A 15,857-nucleotide genomic window follows, 5' to 3' on the forward strand; every position below is an offset into this window, starting at 1 on the left:
TCAAGCCTGAAGGGTGCTGGGGAGGCACCAGGCATTTGGGCCTCTTTCACAAAGGGTTCCTAGAGCTCGGGTTTGGATCCCATCTCCCCTGCTCCCTTTCAACAGATCGCTGGTCTCAGATTCTTCTCACAGCAGGGCAAATTAGAGTAGAAAGAGCCATGGTCACCTAAGTGACAGTGACAGTAATGTAGAAAGGACCTGCAAGCCTCCCAAAGACATTCTGATTGAGTTTGGTGATTTTTTTTTTAAGTACCGTTGGCCAAACAAACACAGTTGCAGGCAGATTCATTTGAAGGTAGCAAGCACAGCCCAGTCTCCAGCCTTCTGTGTGTCTTGGGTAAGACACAACTCCTAGAGGGGGAGGAATGAGCCTTGTTCTAACCCAAGACTGTCTGGAACATCTTAGGGTCTCAAGAGAACCTCCATAGACCCAGTGAGGGTTCTGAGTTGCTTCCGTCCACAGGGCTGCAGGACACAGGTCTGAGGGAGCAGATGGGTTCACTCTCTTGCTAACGATATCAAGGCCTGCTTGGTGCATTTCCCACACCTGCCCTTACCTCTGCCCTTGGTGTGTTTTGCCCCTTGGGACTCGGAAAAGATGGAGTCTTTCAGCAGGGCTCAAGCCTAATATTGTCAAGCCAGTGGTGGCAGGGGTTAAAATAGCTCTGGTCACACGTGGACTTGGTAGAGAAGCAGGTGAGCTCCGTTCACAGCACACTCAGGCATCAGGGAGTTCCTGTCCTTGCAGGGGACTGAGACCCCAGAGGCCCCAGACACACAAAGGATTGTGGGTACAGTGCAGGCATTACTAGAACAAAAGCATTAAGCTTTGAAGAAGTCCGATGAGAGGTTCCGACCTTCCTTCACGGCACCAACAAAAGGGAGTAACTGTTGTTTTCCTATATGTCTAAAGTGGTGCCTGGCTTTGCAAGGTGTCTGCAAGCACCCACTTAGTTTACCTGCTGTACTGGCTGGGTTTGTGTCGAGTTGACACAAGCGAGAGTCAGCAGAGAGAAAGAAGCCTCAGTTGAGGCAATGCCTCCATGAGATCCAGCTGGAATGCATTTTTTTCAATTAGGGATCACCTGGGGAGGGCCCAGCCCATGGTGGGTGGTAACATCCCTGGACTGGTGGTCCTGAGTTCTTTAAGAGAGCAGGTCAAGCAAGACATGTGAAGCAAGCCGGTAAACATGCCTCTGCATCAGCTCCTGCCTCTGGGTTCCAGCCCTGCTTGAGTTACTGTCCTGACTTCCTCTAATGATAGGCTATGATCTGGAAGTATAGGCCAAATAAACCCTTTCTTCCCCAACTCGCTTTTTGGTCATGTCCCTTCAGGAAGTGACCTAGCTAGACTGCATGCCTGGCTGTGCCCTGAGGAGGCTCCTATAGGAGGCCAGTGGTCTGGAGACCAGACCCGCAGAGATGGAAAACTTGGCCATCAAAACCATATAGTTAGACATCTACCAAGGTCTAGGCAGATGCGGGGGTGGGGCTTCACATGAGCCCCCCCTCTCACACTCACATCAACACTGCAACCTCAGGAGGATGGGGCCCTGCAGGCTACCCAGCCTTTGATACCCTATACCTGTTTCTACTTGTGATTTGATTTCTGTTTTTTTCTTTAAGACAGGGTCTCATATAGCCTGTGCTGGCCTCAAACTCAAAAGCAAAACATGTAGCTAAGAGTGACCTTACCTTCTGGTCTTCCTGCTTCCACCTCCTGACTTGGGGTTACAGATGTGCTCTGGTGTTTGAACTCAGGACTTGGTGCATTCGATGTGAGCTTGTGGTCGACTGAGCTATATCCCCAGTCCCTGTGATTTGGTTTAATGTGGCAACTTTACTTGGTTGGATAGGGAAGCTATGGACCACCGTAATAAAGGGTCGGTGAGTCCCTCGTTCTCAGTGTCCTTGAGGGTTCTCCAAATTTGAACTCCCAGAAAACCCCCATCTCATATGAATTTGTCCCCGAAGATGTTGAAGCCTCTTTGAAAGTTGTTGCTGCTCATTCTTAACGTCACTAATCTGCACCTGGGTCAGCAAATGCTGTGGCCCTCAGCCTCTAGAGGATTTTTTTTTCTTGCAGGATGGAGGTTAGAATTGGCCAGACTATTCTTGGAAGAGGGGCAGAGGCAGAGAGCAAAACTTGATGTTAGCAACAGAGGTGGGAAGAGGGTGCCAGGCTGAAGTACATCCCAAGGTCAAAGGGCTTCCCCCCCCCACACACACACCCAGAGGCAGGGCTCTGCCCTCCACAGGATGGAGAACTCTCCAGCTCAGTCTGGTGCTCACCTTGTCCCTGGCTGCTCTGCACCCTGTCCCCCTGAGGCCCAGAGAAAGCTAGAAAGGTCAGGTGTGTTTGCCCAAGCCAGGGGAGGAGCTTTGAAAATACCTGACTTCGGGCCACCTCTTGCCATTAGTGTGATTCATTGCTGTCACCCCTAAGCCCCTGGTGGCAGAAACAACCAGTTCAAGCCAACCACCTGCTGTTTTCTGGAGCCAGCACCAGCTCCATGGCCTTGAGCAACAAGAGGTGCCCTGCCAAGGAGCAATGCTGGCACTGATGTCCTGAATGACTCGAGATATTGGGCAGGAGGAGTGGGCCTTTTGGAAATAGTCCCTGCCTCAGAACCTGAACCCCTCTTCTCTCCAACTGTGTGAGCTTCAGTCCCCACCTCTCTTGTCACTTTCTTCTTGCTCTAGAAATCCTTAGCGTAGGTTAGCCATGTGATTCTGAGAAAGCCACCAAAGTGGGAGTAGCCTGTACTATACACTATATTATACAGTGTATGCACTATATTATATATATAGACTATATACTATACTGTACAGTGCATATACTATATTATATATAGACTATATACTATACTGTACAGTGCATACACTATATTATATATAGACTATATACTATACTGTACAGTGCATACACTATATTATATATATAGACTATATACTATACTGTACAGTGCATACACTATATTATATATACTACATACTATACTATACAGTGTATATACTATATATACAATATACTAACTGTACAGCACATACACACTATATTATACACATATATGCGTGTATTTACATACTATATATGTATATGTAAATGCAAGTGTGTGTATATATATACGTGTATGAAAATACATATATAGTATGATATATATGTATAGTGTTGCCGTACGGTATATATATGTTATATATGTGTGCGGTATATATACACACACACACACACATAAACAATGTTTTCCTGTTACTTCTTTGAGTTAAAGTGGTACAACACACATGAAAACACATTTAACTTTCTACATGAAGATGTCATGTTACCAGTACTAGCAACACTGGCTGTGTAAGGATTGCCTCCTCACCGATAGCAAGGGTCCCTGTCTGCCCTTTAAACCTGGGTTCCAGTCCTGACTTGTACACATATTACCTGTAGTTCCCATTCTTTGTAAAATAGTGGCACCACAGCCTGACTCACTGTGATGTCAGGGAAAGCAAAGCAGACCTTTGGCATGCTCAGAACCATGAAGCAGGTGGAGTCATTGCCAGGTGAGGGGATGGTACAGTGAGTGGATGTGGTGGTCTGTGTAAACCCACAGGCAGGACAGAATGGCCAGAGGCCACACAAAAGCCACAGGAGTCACACCTGAGGACTCCAGAGGCCATAGAGGGAAAGGAATGGCTTGCTTCCCCAAGGTTCTCCAAAGGCGGTGGCCACAGGGAGCCACCAGAAACACATCACTTCCAGGTGTGGGTTCCGAGAAAGCCAATAATGCATTTCTCTCGAGGGTGTTCTCTGTGTAGGAGGCTGGACTAATGGATTTGCCCTTACCTTAACGTGGTGACCTTGACTCTCAGCAAACATTGCCCTTTGGCAGCTTCCAGAACTGCTGTGCCTCACCGCTTGGGCCATCTTGAAGCCAACACTTAAGGGCTGCGTCTTATGGGGCCCACCTCCTCCAAGCCCTGGCCTTATAAGACCCCGTTACCTGGCGTTTGCGGTCACAGCAGGAGACAGGAGCTGGCATTCCTTAGGACTCAGGACCTCTAGCTAGCACAGATGCGGCCTACAAGGAGTGGCCACCTTCCCTGCCCAGTATCCATGGGGACCATACGTTGGAGAATGGTCCTAAGCTCGGAGTCGGGGCTTTCTTGGGGCTTTGGGTGTCTGCCCCTTTGAAGCTCCTGTGAGCTACGAATCAACACCATGTGGAGGAAATGATGCTGGGGCTTCAGGTACAATGCTGTGGATTCTGGCAGGAAACATCAAAGTTCTGGCTCGTGGGCCAGAGTCCTGTTTCGGGAAGGCTATGGTGAGGACCTCTACTCTGATGCTTCCTGCTGGCACTGAGGAGACAAAGATCAGCTGGCTGTCTCTGCCTGTGACCTCCATACCCACAAAAGCAGTGGGGACTGTCCACATGACTGCCCTGTGAGTTAAGACAGACCTGCCTGGAGGACTTGGGGGAACGAGGCAGAGCCACTGAGGTCCCTGTGGGCAGACTGCCTTGGTCTCTGGGTCTTAGAGGACACAGGAGGGCAGAGATGGATGCTCCTCCGGGGCTCCACTTTGGAGAAACCCAACAGAAGCTCCTGACCCAACCCTGTTCTTTTAAAGAGCAGGACAGTGGCGTTTTCATGGCCACTGGGCCCCATCACGCCATGCAAGAGTCCAGGAAGGAGAATGGAGGTTGAGACGCTGATAGCTAGGGCATGCTCTTATGTTTTTCCAGGGGAAGAAAAGAAGCTTAGGGCCAGTGGTGGTGATGGCTGGTGGGGCTCCAGGTTGGAGCACTGGGTCAAGGGCAACTGTCAGGGAGCCTCCAGTAGAAGTCAAGGGGGCTCCTGAGCTATGTAAAGGGATATGGTGAGCAATCTTATCTTCTGGGGAACCAGCCCAGCTTAGGGAAGAGAGTGGTACTACCATTGTTGGGACCGTCTTTAGCCAAGCACTTCCATTAATGATCTCCTTCCTCAACAAGCCTCTGAGGTAGGTGTCACCATGCATTTCAGATGGCAGGGTACAGGGAGATATTGCTATGACTCACTGGGTCAGAAGGGCAGGGTCAGTATACAGAAGGATTTGCAGTGGGGTGGTCTGGCTTTAAGGTACCCTGTGGGACATGGGGGAGTTGGAAAAGGGGTCCCTTTGCAGGGGATTAAGATTTCTCAGAGAGAGTTTGTTGTCCCCAGCAGTGACTAAACCTTGGTGATCTTGGCGGGCTGGGAGGTGGATGGAAGTTGTCTGAGGAGGGGCTTAGACATGAGCTAGGGGCTTAGACTCAGCAGACTTCAGCAGCTCTTAACTCTTACCTGGGCTTTCAGGGCTGGGAGCAGGTGTGTGGATCGATGTGGGTGTTGGGTGGTTGGGTGTGTGTGTTGGGGGTGTGAGTATGAGTGTGGGATGTATGGGTGTGTGAGGGATATGTGGGTGAGTGTGTGTGTGTATGTGGGTGTATGAGTAGGTATGAGTGGGGTGTGTGGGGGTGTGTGAGTAGGTATGAATGGGGTGTGTGTGTGAGTGTTGTGTGTGTGAGTGGGTAGGTATGAGTGTGAGAGGTGGGTGTGAGTGTGGGTGGGTGGGTGTGTAGGTGTGTAGGGGGAGCGGGTCTGTGGCAGAATAGGGTGTTAGAGGAGTCTGAGGGCAAGGGTCCTAAGTGCTAGCTGCCTCTCTAGAGCAAACTGAGCCCAGTTACTTGCTGCACTCAGGTGTCAGACTGGAAAGAAGGTGGCCTTAGGCAAGCTTGGGGGCTACCTGAGTCACTGGCAAAATGCTGCCACCTCTCTGGGCTAGGCTAGTGTGAAAGTTTAGAAAGGGTACCCAGGAGGGTCTCTAAGTGAAGCCCATGATAAAAATCCGAGGATAGAGGGAACACCCTGGAGGCTGAGCACCCAAAAACTATCTGTGCAAAGTCCTGGAAGGCCAGAAAGCCATTAAGAGGACAGTGTGTTTGGAATGGACGGAAGAGCAGGCAAGCTGGGGACAGAAAGGCCATTAGAGTGAGATTAAAAAGGAATGTAAAAGGGGGCTATCAAGAGGACAAGTAAAGGCACTTGCCACAAAGCCTGACACCCTGAGTTCAAGCCCGGGTCCCACTAATTGTTTTCTGATCTCCAGACGTGCACACGTCACAGGCAAGCTCTCTCACATGCAATCAATCGTCAATCAATCAACAAATGAACATAAGAAATTTACAAAATGAAGGGCCACCAAAAGGACCCGGGCTTAGAATCAGTATTCAGAAGATCTCGGGCAGGAAAGCAAGAAGAAGCCCTTCCAAGAGAAGGGCTGGGTGGGAGCACAGGGGGCCTATTAGGAAAGAGGATGTTTCTTTCACAACCCTGAGGTTGGGAGGGAGCTCGTGGTGGGCTTGTGGGGAAGTAGGGATCCTGCCTAGGTCTACAGAGACCACTGAACTTCAGGCAACATTCCTGAACTTCCCCAGTGCCTGGTTTGGGGAATTTCCACACAGGGCTCCAGGCTACCTGAAGGTTAAAATTTTCACTTGGGAACATGTGACAAGGTCACTGGGTGGAGTTGCCCTTCATCTCACAAGGGTCTGGGGTTGGAGGCGGAGATGCTGCCAGTTCAGAGCCCTAAGACAGACCTCAGCCTACCCAGAGAACCCGGATGGGAGGTCAGGTTCCATCTCCCTGCGGGTGTCATTTCCCCAGCTCCCAGGGTACTGCTGTGAGCAACAGAGAGGCCAGTCACCAAGGTGACCAGACCTAACACCATCAGTGCTCTGCAGATATCCCAGTGGAATGGCCAATCAGGATGAGCTTGGGAGTCTTGAGGAGACCCTGTGGTCCAATCTTGTCCACAAAGACTTCTTGTAGTGGCCTTGCTCTGAGCCTGTCACAGTGGCTAGGTCACAAGGACTCTGGGAGCCACTGAGGGCTCTCCTATAATCCTTTGTTGGCTCCTGTGCCATCCCAGCCCTGGAGGCTAGAAGATAGTCTGCCTTTCAGCTGTTTCCCTGACAGAAAGTCCAGTCCTCCTCAGAGGACATCATTGTGTGCGGGAACTCACGCTGAGACCCCACAGGTGCATCACAATTGGGAGTATCACCAGGACTAAGTGAGGAAGTGTAAGTGAGGAGGAAGGACAGGCCACCATGGGAGCGCCCTTAAATCAGCTGTGGCCCCAGCCACTGCCCATCTCTGGCCCATGCACCTGGAACAGCTTCCTGCATAAAGACCCACTGCACCTGGAGCAGCTTCCTGCCTGCTCTCAGGGGGCTCCGGGTTTCAGAACGGGCTGGGGTGTGTGTGTGTGTGCAAGAGGCATCAGGGTGGGGCCCACTGGCAGGGAGGATAAAATCTCCTGAGTGAAGACTTAGGGACCCACACCTGCCTCTGATTGTCTCCTTCAGCTGTGGACCTGAAACCCAAGAGGGGAGGGGAGGAGAGAGGCGACACTCTGGTCCTGTCAGCTTGTGTCCTGGCTAGTGCCCTTCGAGGAACCCTGCAGCGGCACGTTCACTGTGGGGGAAGGGAAGAAGCTGCAGTTTACTTTGTTGCTCTGAGTATCCCCTTCTTTTGGGATACTCAGACCAGTGAAGTCCGGAGATTCTTCCCCTACCCTCACGTGGGTACCTTGCTCCAACCAGCCCAGGCAGGCAGGTGCAGGGTAACAGTTCCCCCATCAGCCCCTCCTCTGCCTTATTCTTCCTGTCCCAGCTCAGTCATCCGGCACAGAGAGAGTGTCACTCTTCCCTCCCAGGCCCCCAGACAAGGACAGGCACTCCCTGGCTCCTGTGTACCTCAGACGCTTCCAGCAGCGCCTGCCATGGACAGGTGGTACCTGGGTGAGTCTTCCAAGCCTGTCCCCATCCTTGCCCTCTCCAACTTGGATTCAGGGGACCACTAATCACTTTCAAATGTACCTACTGGCTCCTCATAATTGTGGGAGAAGAGAAATGGAAAAGACAGGCTGCCCTAAATAAGGACACCTCAACCCCGAGTCCCGGGCTTGCTGTGATGCGCAGGGCACTTCTGAGCCAGAGGCTGGGGAAGTCGAATCAGCAGCCTCCTCATCCAGCTGTGTGTCCATCCATCTGGCTTCGGACGACTGAGTCACATCTTAGTCCCCATACTTTCTGACTGCCTGCTCCCTAGCAGGTTATGTCTGCATCCTAGTAAAACGGGATGATGCTTGCTGGTCCTGTTCCTCCTTACTGAATCATGTGGCCATGGAGGGGTTACTTTCCCAGTGCCTGGAATAGAAAGTAGTTGTCAGCCTGCTTTCCTGTGGCTTTGCCTACATGTCTACCTGCATGCCCGCCTGCCCATCTCCCTATCAATCCACTATTCTTTCCTTTTGTCTGTCATGTATCTTTCTACCTATTTTTCATCTCTTACTCCAGAGAGAACTCATAGTGGTTTACAGAGATAGTCCCCAAGGTAATATAAGGTGTGTGGGTGCTGCTGCATTGGGTGAAGAGTGTCCCCCAGATTCACCAGCTGCCTTGGGACCCAGCCGGCACTCCAGTTCTGGCTCTCCCCTTTCTGTTTTTTGGGCCTCACCTCTCCTTGATCTGTTTTTTCTGGTCTCTGGAGGCTATGGCACTAAGCCTCTCTAGGCATGGTTGGAGAAGCGAGTGTTCAGCTTTAGTTTCTTCCTCTGTCAGACAGAGAAAGCAGAAATTTAGATGGGGATTGTGCGTGCTGACAGCCAGCATGTGGGTCCAGGCCATCACAGGGCAGGCTGCTGTCTGCTTTCCTGTATGCGTGTCGCTGGGCTCTGAAAGCTCGCGAGAGCTGCATGAGTGCTCCAAAGCCAGGGCGCGTGCTCTCTCCTCTCACCCACTTAGCAGAGAGTGCCTGGCTTTCCGAGGGTACTATTACATGAAAGGCTAATGTCTGTCACTTTCCAAGCAATGCAGGAACAGTGGCACCCGCTGACCTAGGCTATATTCTGATATTCCTGCCTCAGACACCACACACTTTCCTGAGTGCTGTGCCCTGCCCACTGCGTAGATGAAGAGACAAAGGCGTGGGGAGGTAAACAAGTTGGCAAAGGTCAAATGCCCAGCAAGTGGTGGAGCCAGGGTGTGAACAGAGCTATCAGTGCCCTGGCATTGGTTGAGGAGGATGCACAGATGGAGCCCTTCCCGTCAGGAGGACTACCAGGGAAGTAGATATCTGTTTGTCTGTCTCTTTGTCTGTCCATCTGCTATCTATCTATCTATCTATCTATCTATCTATCTATCTATCTATCCACCCATCTTTTATCCACCTAGCTATCATCTCTCCATCAATCTATCATCTATCACCTATGTAGCCTGTATGCATGCACATATGTATATACGTATATATGTATGTCTTATTGGCTATTTATGCATCTACCGTCTTTGTATCTATCTATATATCATTTGCCTGTGATGAACATTAATTAGCCGGTTGAAGGCCCCTTCTACTGTGTAGAACCTATAAACGACTGTATAGTACTCACAGAAAACCCACACCATAGTTGCCAAGGGGACACTAACAATAAAGTGGTAAGCATAGGCAAAGCACCTGTGCCCTGAATCTGAACGAGCAGCAATCCTTCTCTTCAACTCTCACCGGCTGTGTGACCTTCGGAAAAGCCCCTAACTTCTCTGTGTTTCAGACACTCATGGCAAGTAGGGAGCTAACCGAAAAGGGAGAAGCCAGATAGAAAATGTTTCCTATGCCATAAGAACAAGCCTGGGCCTGGCCCTGAAAGAGCTTTAAGTGCATGGTGGACAGCCACGTGAGGGAGTGCCGGGCATTAGGATAAGACATTAGTCAGAGATGACCAAGGTGTGAGTGGAGCCAGGATTGGAACAAATGAGAGAAGCCAGGACTGGCTGTCAGAGAGAGCAGTGCCATGGTCGGGCTTTGGTGAGAGGGGAGGCAGGGCAGGCTCTTTAGGAACCACTCAGGGAAACATGAGAGCCCCATGAGAATGTTAGCTGTCATGGTGCTATCCACAGAAACTGGCAGGAAACTCCGAGGACTAAGGGACTCCAGGTTCCCAGCTTGACAAAGTACCCCCCCCATGTGCCATCCACAGTGAGCGCATCCTGAACCTTCAACTTCCTCAGCCCGGCTGCGGCTTCGGCTTCGCCAGCTGATGGAAGAATACTGCTGCTGCCCATCCGGGCCCTGCTCTCTGGAAATTTCCTTTGGGAGGGGCTGGAGACGGCAGCCAGCCCCTCCCTGCCTCTGTCCCCCCCCCAACACCTCCCCCTTGCCTGGCTCAGCGGGAGCCCCTCTGAGCATACTCAGCTTTTCTTGTGACCAGGGTAAATATTACCTGACACTGTTAATATTTAATGTCCCCCACCTCTGTCCTGGCCACCCCACGGCAGACACTATCCCCGAAGCAGAGGCTTCAGGAAGACTGTGGAGAAGCCCTGGTGGTTGGAAAAATGACAGGGCTGTCGACTGGTGATGGTGAGTGTAGTGCCTGGTGAGGTTGGCAGGACTGCCTGGGATTGCCTTCGGTGGGCAGCTGAACCCCTTTTCCCTCTGGGACTGCCTTCGGTGGACAGCTGAACCCCCCTTCCCTCTGGGACTGCCTTTGGTGGACAGCTGAACCCCCTTTCCCTCTGGGACTGCCTTTGGTGGACAGCTGAACCCCCTTTCCTCTAGGACTGCCTTCGGTGGGAAGCTGAGCCCCTTTTCCCTCTGGGACTGCCTTTGGTGAGCAGCTGAACCCCCCCCTCCTTTTCCTGCTCCCTTACCTCAGGGTTTCCAGCTGGTGACTCTCTAAGAAAATTAGCATTTGGGAAAAGACCCTAACTTCTCCACCTCCACAGAAAAGAAGCAGAATAGCAGAAGTGTGTGTGTGAGTGTGCATGTGTATATGTGTGTGCGAGTGCATGTGTGTGTACATGTGAGTGTGCGAGTGCATGTGCTTGTACACATGTATGTGAGTGTGTGTACATGTGTATGTGTGTGCTGTGCACGTATATGTGAGTGTGTCAGTGTGCGTATGTGTGTACACGTGTATGTGAGTGTGTGTGTACACGTGTGCATGAGTTGCATGTGTATGTGTGTGAGTGTATATATGTGAGTGTGTGACTTTGTTTTTGAGACAGAATCTTATTCTGTAACTCAGGTTGGCCTGGAACTCACTGTATAGTCCAGAATAACCTAAAATTCACTATAATTCTCCTGTCTCAGCCTCTCACACCCTGCCAGTGTGACTTTCTAGTACTGGATAGAGAACTAAGATCACACAGTGGGCAGTGACTGCCAGGGTTGGGAGTGGGAAGAGCAGCCCTTCTGGCCAGCCTTCCCCAACTGGCTTAGGGTCACAGGAAAAGTCCTGAGTTTTGGGATCCATAGGACCCCTACTGACTCATATCTTGAGGGTTCTGGCCTAGAGCACTGGTGGGGGAGTGGCTCATCAAATGGTTCTGAAAGGGGAGTCCTAGCTCTGATCTGACTACTAGCAACCCCCACTCCGTGACCTTGACTATCACTGAAGCTGGGGAGACTTTGTGCATGGAAGCAAAGCCTGGGTTCCTAAGGCTTCTCCTTAGATTCTGGCCTTTCTGAACAACCCATACCCAAGACCTGTGAGGCACTGACTGCCCCCCCCCCGCGCCCCGTCCCTGGCCACTGGAAACAGCTGGACTCACCAGGCCTTATCTGTGACCACAACATGGACACAGTTCAAAGTTGCCTGGGAACTGCTAACTTGCTCATTCCTTTGGCAAGGGCCTCAGCCCCCTAGGGCCAAGAGGGTCCACCGCAGGGCAGCAGAGTGCAGCTGGCATGGGGGAGGTGACTGCAGTGTCCCACCTGCTATCCCGGAGTGAGAGCTCTGAGCTGGGGGGGGGGCGCGGACAGCAGAATATTCGCCTCCATCAGAACGAAGGGGGCCACGGGAGTCAGGGACAGGGCTACACAGCCTGTGGACAAGTCTTCCTACCTGTCACTTGTGAGGAAGCCTAGCATTTAGACTCACAGTGACCCTTAGCCTGGGTTCAAATCCCAGCTCCACCTCTTACTTACTGTGTGGCTCTCTGACCCTCTCTAGGCTTCAGTCCCTTGTGGATGAGAGAAATAACCATAGCACCCCACAGGGGGTCTGAGCCAAAGGTCTGTTCATTGGGGTTGATAATGCAGACACTGAGTGTACACGCCTCACTCTTGTTACGTTTGCCCTCTTCTGCCCTCCATTTCCAAGGTCATTACCCCAGCCGTGGACGCATGGTTCCTTCCTCCTGTTGGCTGACCGCAGAGACTCTGTTTTTCCCACTCATTCCATTCGCAGATATTGCTCCTCCTTGAGGAAGTGGGATTCTATCAGCAGAGGCCACTTAGGGGCCTCCTGGGAACCCAGCTCTTTGGCCTGTCCTCGTGATACAGAGCAGGGAGCTGGGGAGGACCACACCCTCTGCTGGGTCTGTGCGCCTCCAGCCCACACAGATCTCCACAACAGATGCCCTGCCTCTGAACCTAGCATGTCTGTGTGAGGCAGCCTTAGGGTGGATGTTCAGGCCATTCTTACCCGGCTTTCCTTTGCCCACCTGGGCACTTAGGGATCATTTGAGAATTCCAGCGTTTCCACTGCTTTGGGGTTGTGATGTCTTATTCATCCCGCCCCCCAACTCTCTCCTCAGGTGGCAGCGCCAAGGGGGCAGAGGACCCATTTCACTACGGTAAGCCAGTCCTCCCCTGCTTACCCCATCGGCTGATTCCCATCCCTGGGTCCCTGCTATCTGCTCTCAAGAGTATGGGGTTGCTGGTGGGTGAACTTGGGAGGTAGAGGCCATGCTCACACCACTGCCCATGTCTCCTCTCTTTCAAGACTACGAGACTGTCCGCAAAGGGGGCCTGATCTTTGCGGGCCTGGCCTTCGTCGTGGGGCTCCTCATCCTCCTCAGTAAGTGGAGACTGGTGATTGGTGCATTTCCCAGGTCATACAGTAAGGAGGACACTGACCAGCCTCCAACCCACACTCCAGCCCGAAGAGGAATGCAGGGGACAGCAGGCTCCCGCCTCCTTCAGGGTGCTCCCTAGTGGCCTTGGGAGGGAAAACTGAGGAAGGGAGTCTGACTGGGCAACCCTTGGGCAGAGGAGGTCAAGGGAGCAGGCAGGGCCGACCCAAACCCCATCTGGGCAGCTTCTGGGGTGGCCACACCCTAGCCACCCTAGCCACTAGGTAATCTCGGCACACTGAGGGACGGTACCCCCACCCCCATTGTCAGCGTTTGAGATGGACAATGAGGCTCATGGGGAGAGACTCGTGGTAGCTCCCCTCCCCAGGTGCATCTGATGTTCACCCTTCCCCATATTGCTGGAATCCAGGCCCTGGGATTTACCACTGAGTTATCCTAACTCTGAGGATGGGAGAAGCTCCATTTTCTCCCTGTTCAATGGGGGAAATCCCATCCGTCTTGTAAGATTGGAGCTAGCATCCTAAGACAGCTATAGGCGTGAGGGAGTTATAAGAGGGTCCGAGGTAGGCATGGAGGGCTCTAGGGGAAGACAAATGTCCTATATGTCTTCAGCCCTGGCCGGCACAAAAGCAAGTGCTTAGTAAATGCTGGTTGCTTTCTATTGTTGCAACCAAAAGAAAAATACCAGAATGGCAATCAGGGAGACCCTTGGTGAAACAAACAGGCTTCTGTGTTCTGGAGTGACCCCACACTCTGGCTCCTGCCACTCCACCTGAAAGCTGGGCTCCTGGATCCGTCTTAGGGGACGTGCATTTCTTGGAAGTTAGGAGCCTAGGCAGGGATTTGAACTTTGGATTTGGCCTGTTCTCCTCCAAGCGTGTACTGAGCAGCTGCCCTGTTGTGCCCAGCATTGTGCTGGTGGCATCATGAACTCTGGTCCCAGCTGCCACTTCCAAACATGTTCACAGTCCATCGCAGTTCTGGTGCAGTGAACAACCGTTCATTGACTCATTGCTTGGTGGGCCAGCTCTATATAAACAGACTCCAAGCCCCCACACTGTGATGATGCTGGAGGGGGCAAGCCTAGCAGTTCTGAGTCTTCCAGGGCCTCCTTGGAAAAGGCCACAACAAACTTTACCATCTCTTTTCAAGGCAAAAGATTCCGCTGTGGGGGCAATAAAAGGCACAGGTGAGTGCTGTGGGGGGGGGGGACTAACAAGGTGGGTGGGGCAAGAGGAGAGCAGGAAGTGTTCCCTAACCAGGAGGCGGGGACTCACAATCTGGGGGGGGGTGCGGTTTCCCCTCCATCTCCCTTCATCCTTTCTTTACTCTTCCCCATCCCAGACAGGTCAATGAGGATGAGCTGTGACAACAGGTATGTCCCCTTCAGGTGGTGAGGGTTTGCATAGAGAGTAAGTATGAATGAGAGGCAGTAATCAGAGAGACATGAGGGGGTCGGGTGGGCTGTCCCCTGAATGTTAAAGTGAGGACTGAGGTCTGAAGTGGGATATGTGGAGTAGGGATGCTGCAGAGGGGTTGCTGGGAATAGTGAGAGGGACAGGGACAAAGCTGCCAGCCCCAAAGGCCTCCCTCCCATCTCAAACCCTGCCTTTGTCTTTCCAGAGCCACCAGTGCCCACCAGTGCATGGGCGCTAAGGATGCCCATCTTCCCCGCTGTACTCCACTGTCCCGACACAGCCTGCACAGGCTGAAGGATGTGCCGGGCTCGCTATGACCCCCTCATGGTCATCCACTCATGCCTCTTGACCCTTAACTTCCTTCCTCCCCTCCCCAGCTCCTCTCACACCCCACTTCCTGTTCCAAGTTGGGGTATATGTGCAGCCCCGTCTCACTGGTTTTCAATGAATCATTCTGGCAAGTACCTGCCAATGAAAGTAGGCCTGGTATGATCATCTATGGGCCCTTCATCACTCGCCCCTGAACAGCTGGGGACAGAGACCTCTGCTTGACTTCTGCTTGACCTGAAGGTGTCAAGCTGAAGGTGACTGGGTCTGTTGGGTCCTGCTGGATGCTGTTGAAGCCTGGGTGCTCCCATGGGGAACTTGCTTCTTGGGTGCTCTTGACCGCCTAAGAGGTAGCTTGCCTGTGGCTATGTTCATAGGTTTTCCTAAAGTGTGCTGCTGTCCAGTGTGGGTGAGTCTGAAAGGCCTGATGCTGGGCTTCGGTGCATGCCCCCAGCACATCTGCCAAGCCGCCCTCCTTGAGTGGGTGGGGCCCAAGGGACTCCAGCTGGACCCACTCCTACCTGTCTATTTGGGTGTTGGCTTGCTTCATCCCTGGGCCAGGAGTGAGCAATGAGAGTGAGTTCACTGTCACTTGCTTCCTCCTGCCCCGTCCATCTGAGCAGAGACCTACAAAGGGATCCAACTCCCCCTCCCTCCATTCTCATGAAATCTCCAAGGAGACTGGAGGGCTGGCAGGATGCTGGCACCATCTGGTGACTGGCTTCCTTATCTGCATCTCAGTGTATCCGAGCAGAACCCTGGGTGACAGTATTTGAAAGGAACAGGCTGTGTTTGCTGGACCACACAGTCAGGGTGAACAGGTCATTTCACTCTGTTCTTAAGCCTTTTGCACTAACCCACTGCCCCTAGGCTCTGAAGCCCACCTACCCACCCACCCTCAGGGGTGGACAATCCTTTGAGACCATTCCATTGTAAAGAAGGGGACACCGAACATCACCCCCCCCAAGAAAGGCAGTGACTTGTCTAGACAAGGTGACAGACACCCTGCCTGCCTTTTGCTATGAGAGCTAAGAGATAGAGAAGCCTGAGGTGGAAGGTCAGGCTCCAGTTGAGGCCAGTAGCCAGCTAGGTAAAGTCTGGTTACTAGCCTCAGTATCAGGCCACTGACAAAATGTGACCTCACACACTCAGGCAGAACTAGGGTCCGCTATGCTTGAGCTCCCTCTAGAGGTGGGAGGACTGAGCAGAGCTGGAGCAGGTCTGGCCA

General features: G+C 52.3%; 1 protein-coding gene across 2 annotated transcripts; it reads left to right on the forward strand.

The window, feature by feature from the left end:
• The first annotated feature begins 7,683 nt into the window (after positions 1–7,683).
• On the forward strand, positions 7,684–14,791 carry Fxyd2 (FXYD domain containing ion transport regulator 2). 2 transcript variants are annotated; one of them, XM_050156375.1, is made up of 6 exons: positions 7,684–7,811; positions 12,606–12,644; positions 12,794–12,868; positions 14,037–14,073; positions 14,229–14,259; positions 14,508–14,791. In XM_050156375.1, exons 1-5 carry the CDS (start codon positions 7,793–7,795, stop codon positions 14,251–14,253), a joined length of 195 nt encoding a protein of 64 aa, XP_050012332.1. In that variant the 5' UTR covers positions 7,684–7,792; the 3' UTR covers positions 14,254–14,259; positions 14,508–14,791. The 2 variants fall into 2 exon arrangements, with proteins under 2 accessions (XP_050012332.1, XP_050012331.1); XM_050156374.1 differs by lacking the exon at positions 7,684–7,811 and adding an exon at positions 10,237–10,425.
• The last annotated feature ends 1,066 nt before the right edge of the window (positions 14,792–15,857 follow it).

This window comes from Alexandromys fortis, unplaced genomic scaffold (assembly GCF_014885135.2).
Source record: "Alexandromys fortis isolate MF-2015 unplaced genomic scaffold, M_Fortis_MF-2015_v1.1 scaffold_89, whole genome shotgun sequence".
Lineage (NCBI taxonomy): Eukaryota > Metazoa > Chordata > Mammalia > Rodentia > Cricetidae > Alexandromys > Alexandromys fortis.

Bases quoted from the DNA above. Each gene is read 5' to 3' on its own strand.
- Fxyd2 (XM_050156374.1), top strand. From the start codon at position 10,305: ATGTCCCCCACCTCTGTCCTGGCCACCCCACGGCAGACACTATCCCCG. The intron at 10,426-12,605 runs GTGAGTGTAGTG...CTCTCTCCTCAG, and splicing joins AGGGCTGTCGACTGGTGATG to GTGGCAGCGCCAAGGGGGCA. The intron at 12,645-12,793 runs GTAAGCCAGTCC...CTCTCTTTCAAG, and splicing joins AGAGGACCCATTTCACTACG to ACTACGAGACTGTCCGCAAA.